Source organism: Tenrec ecaudatus, chromosome 2 (genome assembly GCF_050624435.1).
Source record: "Tenrec ecaudatus isolate mTenEca1 chromosome 2, mTenEca1.hap1, whole genome shotgun sequence".
Classification (NCBI taxonomy): Eukaryota; Metazoa; Chordata; class Mammalia; order Afrosoricida; family Tenrecidae; genus Tenrec; species Tenrec ecaudatus.
This window is the reverse complement of record NC_134531.1, coordinates 197153483-197171830: the sequence shown is the minus strand read 5'-3', so window position 1 is coordinate 197171830 and position 18348 is coordinate 197153483. Positions and strand designations below refer to the sequence as shown.

Below are 18348 nucleotides of genomic sequence, written 5' to 3'. Positions count from 1 at the left end.
GCTACCATATGTATCCCTGGATTTGTCTGACCCCTGCCATACTACCTGAAACTCACCCTAAGGATGTTTGTATATCATAGTTTTTTCCTCTATGTCACCTTTTCATTTTTAAGCTTATTTCAGTGGACTTATGTTGTTCTTGTCATTTTGTGATTGGCTGACTTCACTTAGCATAATTTCCTCCAGTTCTTCCCATGTGGTGATATGCTTCATGCGTTCATCACTGCTTTTTAGCGATGTGTAGTACTTTATTGTATGTATGTACCACAGTTTTTTAATACATTAGTATGTTGATGGAAATATACATTGTTTCCAACTCCTTGAAATTGGGAACTGCACCACGATGAACACTGGAGCACAGATGTCTGCCCATGATTTGTTTCCTGCCTCTTCTGGCCATATGCCCAATAGGGAGATTGTGGGTCATTTGGAAGCTCAATTTCCTTCTGTTTTAGATATTGCCAAATCAATTTCCATAGTGGCTGCACAAACCTACAGGTCCACTAGCAATGAATGAGAGTTCCTATCTCACTGCAACCCCTCCAACACTTGTTGCTTTCTGTTTTTTTTTTTTAACTGGGTTATCATTGAGGGTGTTAGGTGGTATCTTATTGTTGTTTTAATTTGCCTTTATCTTATGGCTAATGATCAGGAACATTTTCTCATATGTTTATTGGCCATTCAGATATCTGCCCTTGTGAAACTTCTTTTCAGGCCCTGTGGCCACTTCCTTATTTGGCATTATTTTTGTTTTGTCTTGGGAAGCTAGCAGAGTATTGTATATTTCAATAATAAGGTCTTCGTCTGATGTATCATTGCTAAAGATGTTTTTCCAGTCTGTGGGCTCACTTATTACTCTCTTGGTGAATTCTTTTAATGTAAGCAGGTGTTTTGTCTTCAGTATATTCCACGTGTCAATTTCTGGGTCATTTGTATTTGTGTCTTTCCCTATTTCTGATAGCCTATGGACTCCCTGTGCCAAAGTTCTCAGGTTTGTCCCAATTCCCTCATTGATGGCCCTAATGGTGTGGGGTTTTACATCAAGATCTGTGATTCACCTTGAGTTTATTCTTCTTCATGGAGCAAGATAAAGATCTTGCTTCATTTTTCTGTAGGCAGATATCCATTTTTTCCAGCACCACTTTTTAAAGAGGGCATCTGCTTCACATTGGATATTTATGGGTCCCTTATCAAAGATCAGTTGTCTGTATGCTGATGATTTTATTTCTGGGTTTTTAATTCTTTTCCATTGGTCTGAGTATTTCTCTTTGTACCAATATCATGTGGTTTTGACCACTGTGGCTGTATAGTATGTGCTAAAGTCAGGTAAAGCAAGCCCTCCCACTATGTTCTTCTTCTTGGGGAGTTCTCTGCTAATTGTGGACTTCTTCACTCTCTATATGTAGTTGGTAATCAATTTTTCCATTTCTTTGAAGAAAGATGAAGGAAATTGTATTGGGATTGCATTAAAATTATATAGTGCATTAGGCAGAACTAACATCTTTATATTGAGTCTTCCAGTTCATGAGCATGGCATATTCTTCCACTTGTTGAGGTCACTCTTGGTTTCTTGTAATAATGTTCTGTAATTTTCCTCATATAGATATTTTATTGCTTTAGTCATGTATATCCCGAGATCTTTCAATTTGCGCTTGGCTATTGTGAAGGGTATCAACCTTTTTTATCTCCTCTTCTGTGGTCTTATCCGATGTGTACAGCAGTCTTATGGCAGATGTTACCACTCCGCCAAACACTTCTATTGCTTCCAGTACTCCCTTTGTGGAGGTTTGGGGATTTTCCATATATAAAAACATATCATTTGCAAATAACGATCATTTCACCTCTTCGTTACCCAGATGAATACATTTGATTCCTTTTTTATGCATTATTCTGTTAGCTAAAACCTCCAATAAAATATTAATAAGAATAGGGGACATGGGAAATCCTTGTGTGGTCCTCTTTTTCAGTAGGACTGTTAGTCTTTTCTCCATTGACTACCACGTTGGCTGTTGGTTTTTCATACATAGCTTATATTGTCTTGAGGAATTTTCCTTCCATTCCTATGTTTTCAAGTGTCTCAAACAGGAATAGGTGTTGGATATTTTCTAATGCTTTTTCTGCATCTATCAATATTATCATGTGTTTCTTATAGTTTTCATGTCAATGTTGTGGATAATAAGAATGGTCTTTTGTATGTTGAACCATCCCTGCATCCGTGTATGAATCCCACTTGGTCATGGTGAATTATTTATTTTATATACTTTTGTATTCTATTGGCCAGTATTTTGATAAGGATTTTTGCATAGATGTTCATTAGGGATATTGGTCTGTAATTCACAAATCTTGTGGGATCCTTGCCCAGTTTTCTATCAGAATTAAACTAGCTTCATAGAAGGGGTTTGTGTGTTTACTGTCTTTTCCTATGTTCTGGAAGAGTTGGTGTAGGATTGGTGTTAATTCTTCCCTAAATGCTTGGTAGAATTCTCCTGTGAAATTTCTGGTCCAGGGGATTTTTTGTTGGTAATCACTTAATAATGTTGTCTATTTCTCTATGGCTATAGGTCTATTGAGATTCTTGACATCCTTTGGGAATAGTCTAGGGATGGATTGTTTTTCCAAGAATTTGTCTATGTCTTCCAAGTTGTTGAATTCCTTGGAGTACAATCCTTCAGAGTACTGTGTGATTATCCTTTTGATTTTCTTAGGGTCCGTTGTAATGTCCCTCTTTTCATCCCTCATTCTTGCTATTGAAATTTGTTCCCTCCTTTTTTGGTTTGCCAGTGGTCTGTCGATCCTGGTTATCCTTTCAAAGAATCAAGTTTTAGCCACATTAATTTTTCATAGTTTCTTATTTTCCCTCTACTGAATTGCAGCCCTGATTTTTATTATTTCTTTTCTTTGGCTATTAGTGGGATTGTCCTCTTGACTCTGCTCTAGTTGTAAATTTTTTGCCAGCATATCAATCATGAGTCTCTCTTTCTTTTTCAGGTGAACATGTATTGCTATGAAACTTCCTCTGATTACTGCCTTGCTGTGTCCCATACATTTTTGGAATGTCATGTCCATATTCTTGTTAGTTTCTAGAAATTTCCCAATTTTATCTCTGATCTGTACCAGTAAGTACTCCTTTTGCAATAGAGATATACATCCTCCAATTATTTGCTCTTGTCTTTGTCTTCCTTTTGTTGATTACCAGCCTTGGTCTTTTTTTGCCACCCTATTGCTAATTTCCAGCCTTATGGCACAGTGGTCAGAGAGAGAAGTTTCTTTGATACCAATGTGCATACATTTATGCAGATTGACCTTATGTCCCCGCATGTGGTCTATCTTCGAATATGGGACATGCAGACTTGAAAAGAATGATTATTTTAATTTGAATGAAAAGCTCTGTAAATATCTAACAGGTCAACTTCTCTAATTGTAGTGTTTAGCTCTCTATTCTCCTTGTTGAGTTTCTTTCCCTGTGACCAATCTTTCTCAGAGAGTGGTGTATTGAAGTCACCCACTACAATTGTTGAGGATGAGATTTCTTTTTTTCATCTTTTGGAGTGTTTAGTTGATGTATTCAGTGGGTCTCTCATTCGGGGAATATATGTTTACATTGCTTAGTGGTTCTTTGTCTACCATTCCCTTGAACATTATAGTGTCCTTCCTTATCTCTTTTTATGGCACTTTGAGGCCAGTTTTATCTGAGATTAGGTTTGAAATCCCTGCTTTTTTTGAATTGATCTTCGCTTGGTATGCCTTTGTCCAGCCTTTGATTCTCAGATTATAGTTGTCTGTAACCTTGCGATATGTGTGCTGCAGGCAGCAGATTGGTGGGTTGTGTAGTCTAATCCAATGCGTTAGCCTGTGTCTTTTAATGCCTGAGTTCAGTCCATTGATATTCAGCGTTATTATCTCCATCTTTGGACTCTGTGTTGTCATCTTCCACCTTTTGGGTTGGTTGTTTTCCTGCCTTCCTTTCTTATTAGTGTGTTGTGCATGTGTATGTGTGTGTAGATCATTCTTGACTTCTTTCCATCCCTCATCCAATGCTATCTTGGGGTCTGTTTTATCATTTTTGCCCTCTGGGTGAGGTTGTTCTATGTGGCAGTTTCTTATTTATGCTTGGTGAGTGTTGTTCTTCTGCCCATACTGAGTCATCAAGGATCTATGTTAGGGCTGGATTTCTTCTACCATATTCTTTGAGTTTTGTTTGTCTGGGGAGACTCTTCTCCATCTATCTCGATCAATAATTTGGCTGGGTAGAGTATTCTTGGGTTTGTATTGTTTTCCTTCAATTTTTGTCATATGTTACTTCACTCTCTCCTTTTCTTCATAGTTTCTGCTGGTAGTTCTGGGCATATTCTTATTTGAGAACCTTTATATGTGAATGCTTGTTTTCCCCTTGCTGCTCTCCTGATTTTCTCCTTTTTCTCATAGTTAGGTAGTTTAACTATTATGTGCTTTGGTGACTTCTCGTTGGGATTCAGTCTAGCTGGTGTTCTTTCAGCCTTCTGAATGGTTCTGTTAGGAAGATAGGCAGATATGGGATGTCCATTGACGCATGTCCAAGAGAGCCAAGCACGAGAACAAAGGGCGTCACACTGCACATGCTCAAAGTCCTAGGTTTTCCCGCAGTGGGCATGGGTGGCTGTTAAACCTGGATTGCCCCACCTGGGCCAGGTGATTGAAATTCAGCCAATGGGGGTCGATCTGGGGTTGTCCACCATGCCTCCCCCTGGAATCCTTGAAAAGGCAGGAGCCATGGGGAGAGAGGAGGAATTGGGTAGAGAACTTGAGAAAGAACTTGAGACAGTCTTTTGGAGGAGAATTTGGGAGCGAGATCTTTGCACGACGCTGAGCAGTCACTGCCAGGCTGCATGGTCGGGAGGAATCCTATGGGTGCCGCGTAAAACCTGAAACCTCTTCTAACATTCATTAAACTCACTTGGATCATGATCCAGGCTTCAGCGTGAATTCTTTCTCGTGCGGAGCCAAGGACCGAGGTGTAACTCTAGCCCAGAGAGAGATCTTACAGTTCCCTGGTTTTCATTCATTAAGCCAGGGAAGTTGTCCTCAAAAAAATTTCGCCCTATTGTTGCAGATGACTTTTTGGTGTGTCTTCCTCAGGTAATACAGTTATCCTGATGTTGTTCCTCTTCTTAGCATCAGACATAGCACTTAGGTTTCTTCAGCTTCTCTAATGATCTTATGAGATTTTTGTTCACGTTTGTTAAAGTCTGCTTGGCTGTCCTCCAAGTCACTGGTGCGGCGTTCTGCTTCTTCCAGTTGATTTTAGAGGTCCATGAATCTGCTACTGGTTTTTGTTATCTCCTACCTAAGCTCTTGCATTTACCTAGCATGTATGGACTTTATCTGCTCTATCATTTCTTCCTTTTTCTCCATTGTTTCCCTCATATCCTTTATGACTCCAAGCAGCATTCTGGAAATTTTCTTTGTGTGGCAGATCAATGTCTGCTTCTTCTGTGTATGTTGTTAGGTTCAGGACATCTTCTGCAATTGCCTTTTGTTTATCCTGTTTTTCATTGAAGTCGTTGGTGCTGATGACTATATGTGTTGATTTGTTTTAAAGGATCCAGGTGCCATTTTCTGGAGAGTCGAAGAGCAATGGCTCTGTGTGGGAGACTTGTAGGAATGCTTCTTCAAACTTCTTATAGCTAATTTCACTATGGAATTAGCATACCACTTATCCCCCTGTAGCTTCCCTCTCAGGTAAGTGCCCCAGACGGCTGGTGGGTTGCCTGCTTTGATGTAGAACACCATGTATGGTGGGCGGAATTACCTTGGCCAGGTAGATCACTATGGAGGTTGGGCAGAGGTTCCTGCAGCAGTGTGGGACATTGGTGAGTGTTGGTTGAGCTGCTTTAGGGAGTGTGAAACACTATGGTCAGTGGGAAGAAGTTCCCTCAGTCTCCTGGGACAATAGAGGAAAAAATAGGAGCTCCTACAGCCACACAGGCAGGGATTCCCCGGTAAGAAGTTGGGTGGTGTAGTTCCTGTTGGAGGGCAGGCAGGCTTTCCCAACTTTGGGCTATGCTGCACAGGGTGGAGCTCACTTAACTGGGTGTGGGAGAGGTGTAAATGCCCTAGGCTAAGTGGACTGGTCTGGAGGTCGGCAGTGGAGTGTGAGAGAACAGGGAAGAGACAAAGAGGAGAAAAAGAAAATCAAGCCTGCTGAGACTCTGGGGGTGGGGGGATAGAGAGAAGAGAGGAAAACAAAAGTAACTGTATAGCTGAACCCTGATCACAGCCTGTGGGGCTACAAATGTTTAATCCCTGCCCCTGGTAGAGGCAAGCTGTGGCTGTGTTGAGATAATGCCCCTGCATTGACTCCAAATTGTCCTCGGGCGAGGCAGTGATGGGGCTAAGGTCAAGTCCTAGCTGGCCTCCACTCTGGTAATCCAAAAGCTCCCAACCCCTCAAAAACTTGTGGATCACTGCATACTTATCTTTATGATGCTCCTCCTGCAATCCAGCAGTGTTCAGTTTCCCTCCTAGTAACTCTCCTGGGCTGATTTTTGCAGAGGCCCTCTGGTATGTGTCACTCAGTTGCAATCTTCCAGGAAGTCCTCCAGGAGACTCAAAAATGGTCTGATTCTATTCATGAAATTTTCAGTATCTGAAAATGTTCCAATACTATCCTTGGGGCTTTCATTTACTAATTCCAGTTTATTGAATGTGGCCATGGTGGGGTGCCATGTTCCTGTAAGGTCAGATTCTAAAGTCATCATAGCATAGCATCTGTGGTTTGATTCACTGAGATTTGGAAAGAAACTAATTCATCTAACCATGAAATTAACACCAGGTTTATTCTCCCCTTGAATTTTCTATAATTTTACTGTTGGACTCCATTCTAAATGTTAGGTTGCTCCTTCACTCCCTGGTTCATTTTAGAAAAATCATTCGCATTTAATAGGAAAATATTAATTGTAAATTAAAAAAATAATTGTAAATTAATAAAAACCACAGCCATGGGGCATAAAGTAATTCTATTTATAGTGTATATAATTCAGTTTGTGGTATAGAACTTAAGTTACTGTTGAGAAAACGGATTCTTACATGTATAGGACAAATTTTAAGACCACAATAGGTTAATTGGTGATTTGTATCGATTAAAAACTTAAACACTGTACACTATTTACACAAACTATGAAGTTTGAAGATAGTACAAAACTTTCAATGACACACATTTCTGGATGCAGAACCATGCTTGCCAGATAAACACCAGTCTGAGAAAAACAAATAAATCATGAAAATAGTAATAAATTTATATAGTCCTGGGAAATCTGAATTTTCCCCCCTAACCTTGTCTTGGGTTTTTTGGCCTTTAATCCGTTGACATTTAGGGTCATTTTGGTATACTGCATATATTCATGTATAAGCTGACTCTTTCCGCACATTTGTATGCAGTTTTTGTGGTAAAATTAGGTGCCTTGGCTGATATTCAGGTAGGCGTATATTCGAGTATACGGTATGTGGACTTTTTGCTGTCATCTTGATGAAGTCTTATTTGGTTTCTTTTGCTTTTAGTTGTTTATGGTTTTGTTTCTATCTTTGCTGCTGAAATGAGGAGGCCTTGTGACCAATAGGTAACATCATGGTAAATGGAGAAAGAGTTTAAGTGGTCAAGGATTTTGTCTTACTTGGATCCACAATCAAGACTCATGGAAATAATACTCTTGCATTAGGCAAATCTGCTGTACAAAACCTCTTTAAAGTTGTGAAAAGCAAGGATGTTACTTTGATGACAAAGATGCACCTGACCCAAATCATGGTATTCTCCATTGTATCATATGCATATGAAAGTTGGACTTTGAATAAGGAAGATCATGGGAAAATAAATTCATTTTGAATTGTGGTGCTGGAGAAGAATATTGAAAGTATGATAAACCGCTTAAAGAACAAACCAATCTGTCATGGAGGAAACAAGGCCAGAGCATTCCTTAGGGGCTATGATGCCAAGACTTTGTCTTACATACTTTGGATATATTGTCAGGAGAGACCAGTCCCTGGAAAAGGACATCATGTTTAGTAAAGCGGAGGAGCAGCAAGGAAGGAGAAAGACCCTCCACCAGATGGACTGACCCAGTGGCTGCATCAATGGATCCAATCACAGGAACAACTTTGATGAGCAATATTTGTGTGTGTGTGCATGAAGGTGCTATGGGTGGAAGCCAGCTCAATGGCACCCAACAACAACAACAACAACAACTAGTTAGATTAAAATGTAATGTAGTATCTTAACGTTTATTCTCCCTGTGGACTTATTTTAAAACTTATTTTTTAAGTGAAGGTGAAATATACTGGACTATATCCTTGCTGAATCCCTCTGACCATGGACAAAGAACAGCCTTTCTGTCATGTAGACTGCATTGGAAATTGAATTGTTTTCAGATGCAGTCAAAATTAAGTCTTCAGTCATTTACTCTGTCTTATGCCCCATTGGAATTTTTAATATTATCTGCTTTATTTTCAATTGAGGCTTTTAGCTGTTTTACTTAGTTAGTCTTGTTATTTTGTTTTTTAAATATTTCTCTGTATATGAAATTCAGGCTCTGTAATCTACAGAGATGGTAACTGGATTATTCATTCATTGGAGGTGTGGCAGTGAGGTTGAAGGTGAAATGGGAAGCTAATAACAATAAGTACAAAAATTAAGAAAATGTTCCTAAACTGATTGGGGTGATAATTGTACAGTTCTTCTTGATGTGATTAAACTGTTGAATTTTATGACATTTGAATTATATGTCAATAAAACTTGAAAAAATAAAGTAAACAAGATAAGTAATTTATTTCAATTCTACCTCAAATCTGAACCAGAACTGGAAAATAGTTCCTAATTAATATTTAACTTTATCATTAAACATCATGATAGCATATAATAAGATCATCATTAAAAGGTGATTTAAAAATACTTTAATTGGGGACTCTTACATCCCTTATTACTATCCATACATTCATGCAGTATGTCAAACACATTGCACATATGCTGCCGTCATCATTTTCAAAGCATTCTCTTCTCACTTGCGTCCCTGATATTAGCTCCCCATTTCCTCCCTCTCCCTCCCCACCCACCGTCCTTCATGACTCCTTGATAAGTTGTAGATAATTATTTCCATATCTTATATCGTCCTCCATTGCCCCTCACCCACTTTTCCATTATTCATCCCCCTGGGAGGGGGTTATAATTGATCCTTGTGATCAATTCCCTACTTCTACCACCACCCTCCCCTAATTTTCCTGGTTCTCTACTCTGCTTGTTGGCCCTGAGGGGTTTATCTATCCTGGATTCCCTGTGTTGCGGGCTCTTATCTGTAGCAGTGTGCATGCTCTGGTCTAATCTGATTTGTAAGGTAGAATTGAGGTCATGATAGTGGGGTGAAGGAAGCACCAAAGAACTACAGGAAAGTTGTGTGTTTCACTGGTGGTATACCTTGCTCCTCTCTTCCATGTGACCCTTCTATGCGGGGATGTCTAAATGTCTATAGTTGAGCATCAGGTCTCCACTCTTTGACCCCGCATTAACATTGGGAATGATTTTGTTCTGGCTCTTAGATGCTTGATACCATAGACACCTTGTGATCACACTGGCTGGTGTGCTTCTTCCATGTGGGATTTGTTGCTTCAGAGCTAGCTGGTGGATTGTGTATCTTCAAGCCTTTAAGACCCCAGATGTTATATCTAAAAGATGATCTTAAAGGGTTAACTTTTTATACTCTTGGATGTAGTAATACAATATATATGTCAAAATATCTGGAATTTTGGCAGGCATGTTGAAAATGTGTTTGCTGAATTTAAATTTCAGTGTATGGTTTCAATTGCAGCACTACAACAGACTTCATGATAAGGGAATGAAGCAATTTTGTTAAACTTCCCAATCAGTTCTTCCATTGATTTTGTGCTAGGGGTACATCTTAGAAAAACACTGAGACATGATTGTGTCGCCTTAATTTCCTTAGACATTTAAGAGTTGTTCCCTATGCATGTCTTCACAAACATCTTGTCAACATTTACAATCCTCCACAGTTAAGTATATTTTAAAACCACAGAGATTGTCTGTATAAAGTATAGTTGCTCCCTCACCATAACCCTACTATGCTAGAGGGCATATAGAAAAGATAATGATTATGGATTTCTCTTTTTGTCATAATTAGGAAATCTAATATTATGAATGATATTCTCTCACACTTTTATTTAAAGAAACTCTCTGTGACCTTGCATTATGTGTTGACCAAAGGGGCAGCTTGAGGTGTTCGTTTGACCTGAAAGGCTTATTGGGGACTCATGGTTGCCCCTCATACCACCCATTCTTATCATACTTTCCTTTGTATTTTTGCTCTATATTACAAAATTTGTTTTAGAGAGATAATTGATAGGTTTACTCTGAACTTCTAAACTGAGGATTTTTGGTCCTGAATTTAAAATTCTAGTGTATTTTTCAACACATCATGTTGCCTAAAAATTTAAAGATGAAATGTTTTATGTCTAAATAACAAAGTTAATCCATCTCTGTTCATTTTTTACAGATTAGTCATCATATTGTGCTAATGATGAAGGTTAGAGAAGAATAACCCAGAAAAAATTAAAATGAGCTTTAACGTCTCCTGACTCAATGTCATGGATTATCAAGCCTTAAATGATTGCAGTTCCCAACACAGATGGTTACTTTTCTGCTTGAAAAGTTATAGGACACCAAAAGGGAAAGAAATTATAACTGTGACTAAAAAGGGAGCTCTGTACCCTGAATAACATGCTGGGTAATTTATACCTTACCTCAGTGCACATGGAATGGTTGGAGCAAGGGTGTTGTGCAGTGGAGATTGTTGAGTGAGGTAATAGCTGTTGTTTCTGAAGATCATCTAAAACTCTGGGTGCATGTTAGATTATAAAGGTAAATGAATTGCCACCATATTGTTAATAAACTGAAATTTCAAAGATGAAAATATAGCTTCTTATAACTGATCATGTTGTCCATGTTAATGGATTAAGTTATATATAAACAGTTCAGAAATAATATTCTATCCTGTTCTTCTTCCACATTCTAGCTGCTCCTCATTCCACATCCTAGACACCCTGGCACATGATGCAGTTCTACACTGAAAAACTTCACACTTTGTGCCTGATTATAAACCACACAGTGTCACTTTGTTCTGCTGAACACTTGTTCAGGATGAAGTGTTCTGAAATTCCCCTTCATGTCAACTCAACATTATCTATAACTTGTTATGATTCCTGGGATTACTCTTTCAATAAGCTGCATACACTCAGATGCTTGAGCTAAGCTCTGCTTTGGGGATGAAGTCATGAAATGCCATCTTGCCATTGAATTGAAAACCAGCATTTGATCAAATATTCTCATGCACATTTCCAAGTGATTCCTGATTTGATTTTCCAATTGTATCCAATCTACTTTTGCAAATGACATTTGTATTTTCATAGTAAACAAAGCACATTAATTAGAATTAAAATAACATTTCATTAGTTACTGCTCCAAGTATCAATTACCCTGAAATAAAGATGATACGTTGCATTTGAAAAATGCAATTGTTAAGCATATAAAGTTGAATTAAAAAATTAAAACATTTAAAAAGTTTAATAAAACAGCATCCAGATTGTTAGCCCAGTACTGTGAATTTCATGTGAATGATCTATTTTATAATGTAATAGAAGCAAATTTTATAGAACTCAGATGTTAGGTGACTATGAATGTCATCATTAAGACATAAGGAAATCTTTGACTTGGACTCTTGGGCTGAATTTATGCTACCTGATGAGAGCAAATCAGATGACTATAGTTTAAAATATTTCAAACCTTCGCATAGTGAATATTAACAACATTGTGTCTATGTATATGAACTGTAGGCCACATCAAACACTAATCATTGAGATAATCGAAAATGCTCTAAAATTTACATAATATAAGCATAGATCCAGTTGAGAATTGTTAACATTATTGGTATCCATTAAGAAGTCATAAAATTAATGGCTGGAAATTGTCACCAGAATCATTTGGTATTCAGAAACTCTGAATATTGCTATCTTATGTTATAAACTTTGCCCAGAACTTTCTTGAGAGCTTTTCCCACCTCCTTATTTCTTAGGCTGTATATGAGGGAGTTTAGCATAGGGGTTAGGATGGTATAGAATACAGAGAGACCCTCATCTTGCTCAGAGGTGTGCAAGACACTGGGAATCATGTAGATGAACATGGTTGGACCAAAGTAGAGACATACTACCATCAGATGGGAAGAGCAGGTGGTGAGGGCTTTGTTTCTTGCCTTGGTAGAATTTAAGCGGAGAACATTGTGGAAAATAAAAATGTAGGATGCCAAAATAAGGCCAAAGGGTATGAGATTTAATACAATTCCATCCACAAAAACTACTTTTTCATAAATTGAGGTGTCCTCGCATGATAGCTTGAGCACTGCCTGTAGTTCACAGAAGAAATGGTGAACTTCTCTTGCGCCACACCTCGGTAGATGCAAAGTGTATATGGTTTGGATTAGGGCATTAAATGCTCCTCCTCCCCATGACACCATGGCCATCTGAAAACAAACCTCAGAATTCATAATGGCCCCATACCTCAAGGGTTTACAAATAGCCACATATCTGTCATAGGCCATCAGAGTGAGCAAAATGCATTCACTGCCTCCAGAGACAGAATGAAAATAAATCTGAGTCCCACAGGCAATAGATGAGATATCTGATGTTCCTGAAAAAAAATTGGTTAGCATCTTGGGGACAGTCGTGGAAATGAGGGAGACATCCATGAGGGAGAGCTGACTGAGCAAGAAGTACATGGGGCTATGGAGCTGGGGGTCCAGAACCAGGAGGAGGACCAGGGTTGTGTTTCCTGAGATGGCAACAATGTAGACCAGGAGTATGGTGAAGATTAGAACACTAACGTGTCTTGTTCCTGGAAAAAGTCCAAGAAGGATAAAACCTGACAATAGGTCTCGTTATCACTCCTCATGTTTTGCATACGACTGGAGGAACAAAGAATAAATACATCAGTGAACTCTGGGGGGATATTATCGGATAAAATTTTTCATATAATTACTTTGTGATGATACAATATTCATAATTCTGCTTCAAATATGTCATTGACTGTTTTCCAACCATGACATGCGTTAATTCTTCCTAGTTGTCTTTTACCCAATTTCTGACACGAATGTTCCTATATTTCACACACACTCTCCACAGTCTTGGTTCTTAACTAACACTCAGAACCTAATCCATATACCTTCCTGTAAGTGAAAGCTGTTACTATTTTATAGCGTTCTCTTGGAAGCTATAGTTCCTCCTTGACTATGCTAGCTTCTCCCATATGGAATCCCATGATTAAAATTCCCTCCCTTTCCGCACACTCCAGATTAGAAAATTTTAAACTGACCAAAAAGACTTCATTGTGTACTAACCCTGAGACCCCCACCTGCAATTGTCCTCGGGGTAACACCCTGTTTGTACTGAGCTCAGGGATGTGTACTTTTCCCTCTGGCACCAAATAAATACTAAATTCTGTGTTTTGTGCACTTCCTGCATTAATATCACTTCCTCATGCCACACAAAACAGATTATACAAGACATAAAGAGATCTCTTTGAGGGAGCACATTTAACACTTATGGAACCAACGAGGAATCAGTGAACATGCTGAATGATTAAGATAAGACATCATGACATATTTTATTTCATTAAGCCAGTCAAACCACCCATATACAGCTCTTCTTCTTCAGTTCTTAATTAATTTCAACCTCCCAAAATCTTGAATATAGTAATTAAGCTTACAGACCATCATGGATTCAATGGAAAGAAAATCACTCACATGCTTTTCTGTACTCTGATCATTACTCTTCAAAATATTATCTTCTATGCCTGTGGTTTGTATCTCTAAAAGAATCCTGCTCCACGGTCCAGGGAAGTCATTCTGTATTTATCTTTCTCTCATGACTTGCTGCATCAAACTCAATTCTTTAAATGGTGTGCTACCAGATGGCAGTGAATCTGGCTATATAGAAGTGAGGGAAGAGCCCAGGTCATATGCTATTGAAGGTCAGGATAACCCCAGAGGAATATCCCTGGAGAGTTCTATGCCTGGCCTTTAATTATTTTGAGTTTATTTTCTCAGGCTCAGTTTAGACTACCATAGTGATTTTACTATTTCTTTTGAGAATAGCACTGTCTTCCTCTTCATCAAAATGTCTTAATTATAGCTGAGATTTTCTTCTACTAGTTGAGATGTAATACACAGATCAATCCACATTTCAATCACATCAAGGAGAATTGTACAATTGTTACCACAATCAGTTTCCAAACATTTTTTTTTCCTCCATGGACTCCTTGACATCATCTGCCTTTATCCATCCCCGCCCAGTGGAGCCCCTCCAACAGAACCCCTTATTCTACTCACTGTCTCTATAGGTTCATCAATCCTGGGCTTCATATGCCGAAAATGGAGAAGCATATAACACAATACCACTGTAAGTTTTGATGATATACAGTTCTTGGTACAGCTTAACACTCTCACCAAGTTTCTACTCCAGCATGACATATTCAGCCTCAGAGGACATTCATCACCTGAGTTCTTTTTTAAATTTCTAAACTTTTAAAATCCTTTTCAGTCATCCATTAAATTGTCTTTTTAAAAATGTCCTTTTTATCAGTTATTATATTCATTGATCATGAATGAAATGACAGCATTTTTTCTCACTTTAGTATTTAATCCTAAATAAAAGATGTAGTAAATGGACAGCACAAGGAAAGTCCTTGTGGCATGAGGGGTTATGCATTGGACTGCTAACCAGAAGGTCAGTAGTTCAAAACCACAAATCATTTCTAGGTGGAAAGTTGAGACTGTCTACTCTTGTTAAATTTACAGTTTCAGAAACATACATGGGAAATCTACTCTGCCCTGTAGGGCTATTATCACTCAGAATCTACTGCATGGCAGTGAGCTTCGTTTGGAATAGAACAGGACCATTTAATAATATGTTAATGGTTGGCATATGTTACTGTGCTTACGGTAGACAGCATTTGATTTATATTAAAGTCTAAACAAATAATGTAATGTAAAGAATCAAATAAATTATATTCACTTTACAGAACAAGTTATTTCACTTTTCAAACTAACAAGCGACGTGGCCACGTTTTTTGGACCCACCTGGTGATTTTATATTCTTAGGGTAGAAGCACTGCTTCTTCAGAAAATCCTGACAATACCCATGGAAGACAGCAGAGTTTCTGCTCTTAACACAAAGTGAAAGTTCTGTATATTTTCCCCAGTGACGGAAAGTGTAGCTACAAAATTTTCTGTCAACTTGAAGATATCGATGTGTCGAGGGTATAGTCCAGCCTGATGGTACCTCCTTGTGGCCATGGCCTACTCATAAGGGGAGTCCTGGGAAGCTCCCCTCCTGCTGGTGAGATATGCTGGGATGTGTTCACCACCATGGGATCCACGGTACTGTGCGCCCACTGGCCTGTGATCTTCCTGCACTCTGCTTCATTGCATATGGCTGTGTGAGTCAAAAGGACGATTTATGAACTAGGATTAGATTATGGACTTGAGTTGCATTGGACTGAGATGTTCTCTTGATGTACAATAAATTTTTGATATAATGCTCTTTCTTGTACACATGTGAGTGTCACTATGTTTGTCTCTCTAGTCATCCAGGCCTAGCACAATATGGTACCTTGGGAGTGGGGTACTAAAGAAACGATCCAGGTAGATGGACAGTGGAGTCTTTTCTGACCTCTGCCTTATTTCAGGCTTTCTTCTTTGTCTAGCCAGAGGCCAGATGTGGTCATGTTGTTTACTGGGTTGTTTTTGGAAACAACCCAATAAATTGCAGGACATGTGAAGTTTTAATTCCTAGAAGTTTTTTTTTTTGTTATCAGTCTGAATTGGTGAAAAATAAATATGATAAATATAAAATTTGAACTCAGGAGGCAAAATCACCCCTGAACTTCTCTGAGACCATGCTGCTTAGTCAAAATGGCTAACAGGAGGACCAGTCCTGGCTTGATGCAGGCAAACATCTATTGCACATGAATGGTACAGTTTAGATAAGGAGTGATTTTGACTGTTTTAGATAAGGAGTGAATTTGTTTTAAGAATGTGCTCAGGGTCTGGCTGTACTAGGTTTTTACTGATTTCTACTGTCTATTGTCACTGATACAATGTGTGATAAAAATGATTATTGTAAGTATAGAAATAGAGAGCAAGCACATGGTCTTCTGCTTTTATTTGGATCTTTAAATGGGTATAGGACCTACCTACAAAGAAGGCTCTAAAAAGATTACCCCCCACCCCTCAGTGTCTTGTTCAGTACACTTGCATTCAAAAAGACTTGCTGAAAGAGCTATTGGCAGAATGGTGAGGGAAAAAATGGAATTTGGCCTTTTTGAGTTTTGAACTAGTGGTTTGCTTCTGAAGCTGGGAACATCTAAAGCCATGAAGAAATTCTCCTCTCTAGGTCTGAAAGTTAAAGAGAGCCTGTGGACAGCCTGAAAATCTCACTAGGTGACTATCTGGACCACTTGTACAGTGGAAGTGGGAAAAATCAGCAATAGAGAGATGGGTTGATTACAGCCACTGACATCCAGAGACCTGGATTATACAGACTAGAGGAAAAGACTAGAGAGGGATGGCTGGTCTGACTTTTAAAGAGTAGCGTGGAATTTCAGCCCAAGTGGGCTAGAGTTGTTGAGAATGTGTGTCAGGGTCCATGATTGAAAGGCGAGGTGGCCAATGGACACTCTGGTGAAGCTAAGTGAGGCGGCCCACATTGTGTTCTGACCAGAACCCAACCAGATGAATTTTTGATCCTGTGAATTGGTGCATATTGGTGCTGAATTTATGAATGGCCTATCCTGATTTGACTTTGCTTATGGATTCAGATTCTCACAGTTTCAACTGGGATAATGATTCTTCATATCAAAGAACATGCTTGTCTTTTCAGAGCACTAGATTGATATCAGTGGGAAGTGAAGAAATTGGATACGCAAATTGGGGAGGGTAAAGCATGAAGTGGCCTTACAAACTTTCCTCGATGGGGGAATATGTTGATAAGGTTATAGTGTAGTTGTTCACTGAACTGCAATTGTTAGGTATAGAATATTTTTATGTTGCTCTATTATAGAATATCATGTTTAAATGATGGTGTCACGTTTTGAGTTGTATTGAAAGACTGTGTATAGAATTATATTTACTTCTTTTTTTCATTTAACTCTTGCAAACATCTAGGTCTTCATCTACCTTTATGATTTTTTTACAACTCCCTCTTATTGCGTTCCCCTTCACCCAAGTTAGCATTTATATGCTATGCTGTCTAGTCCATGACTTCTCTTCCGTTCTCCTACCACACTGAGAAATCATCAAATAAGGTTTCTTTTAGTGTGAAGATCTTTCCATGACTTTTTACTACTCATAGAAAATTATAACAACATTTTCCCTTTTCCAATTGCCTAAATTCACCCAACATAGAAAGTTCCAGGTTTATCTATGCTATAAGATGTTTCACAGATCATTACACTAGGGTTGTATGTATGTAGCAAAGTTGCTTTATATGGGGTGTTCTTTTTTTTGCGTATTGTGAATAGTGCTGCAAAGACTATAGGTGTGCATACAGTTATTTTTGTGGAGGTTTTTATTTCTCTAGGATGTATAGTAAGGAAAGGGATTGCTAGGGCATTTCTCTTCTCAATTTTTAAAAAAATACCACACCATTTTCCACACTAATTGAACCACATTGAATCCCCATCACCAGTGTATGCCTGGTTGTATTTCTTGATTTCTTTTTGTTGTCTGATGGCTCTAGCTAAGACTTCTAGTACGATGTTGAATAGCAGTGGCGAGAGAAGACATCTTTGTCTGTCCTACTTTCAGTGGTAATGATTCTAGTTTTTCCCCAGTGGGAGTGATGTTGCCTGTTGGTTTTTCAGATATGGCTTTTATTATGTTGAGGAATTTTCCTTGTATTCTATTTTGTTGAATGTTTATATATTATAAAATGAGTGTTGGATATTGTCAGATGCGTTTTCTGCATCTATTGATATGATCATTTGGTTTTTATTCTTTACTTTGTTTATGTGATTGATTATATTGATTGTTTTTCAAATATTGAACTATCCCTGCATACCTGGAATGAATATCATTTGGTTACAGTGATTTCTTTTTTATATGACATTGAATTTTGCTGGCCAGTATTTGGTTGAGGATTTTAATGTCTATATCTATAAATTTCTTTCTTTGTGGGGTCATTGCATGGTTTGGGGATCTGTGTTATGCTGGTCTCATAGAATGAGATTGAGAGCTTGTTGTCTTTTTCTATGTTCTGGAACAG

The 18348-nt window shown here is 38.4% G+C and overlaps 1 protein-coding gene across 1 annotated transcript; it reads right to left on the bottom strand.

The window, feature by feature from the left end:
- Positions 1-12041: 12041 nt before the first annotated feature.
- Positions 12042-15380, bottom strand: LOC142440299 (olfactory receptor 2M3-like). Its single transcript, XM_075542773.1, has 2 exons — positions 15224-15380; positions 12042-12949 (listed from the first exon to the last, which is right to left on the bottom strand). Exons 1-2 carry the CDS (start codon positions 15378-15380, stop codon positions 12042-12044), a joined length of 1065 nt encoding a protein of 354 aa, XP_075398888.1.
- Positions 15381-18348: the final 2968 nt, after the last annotated feature.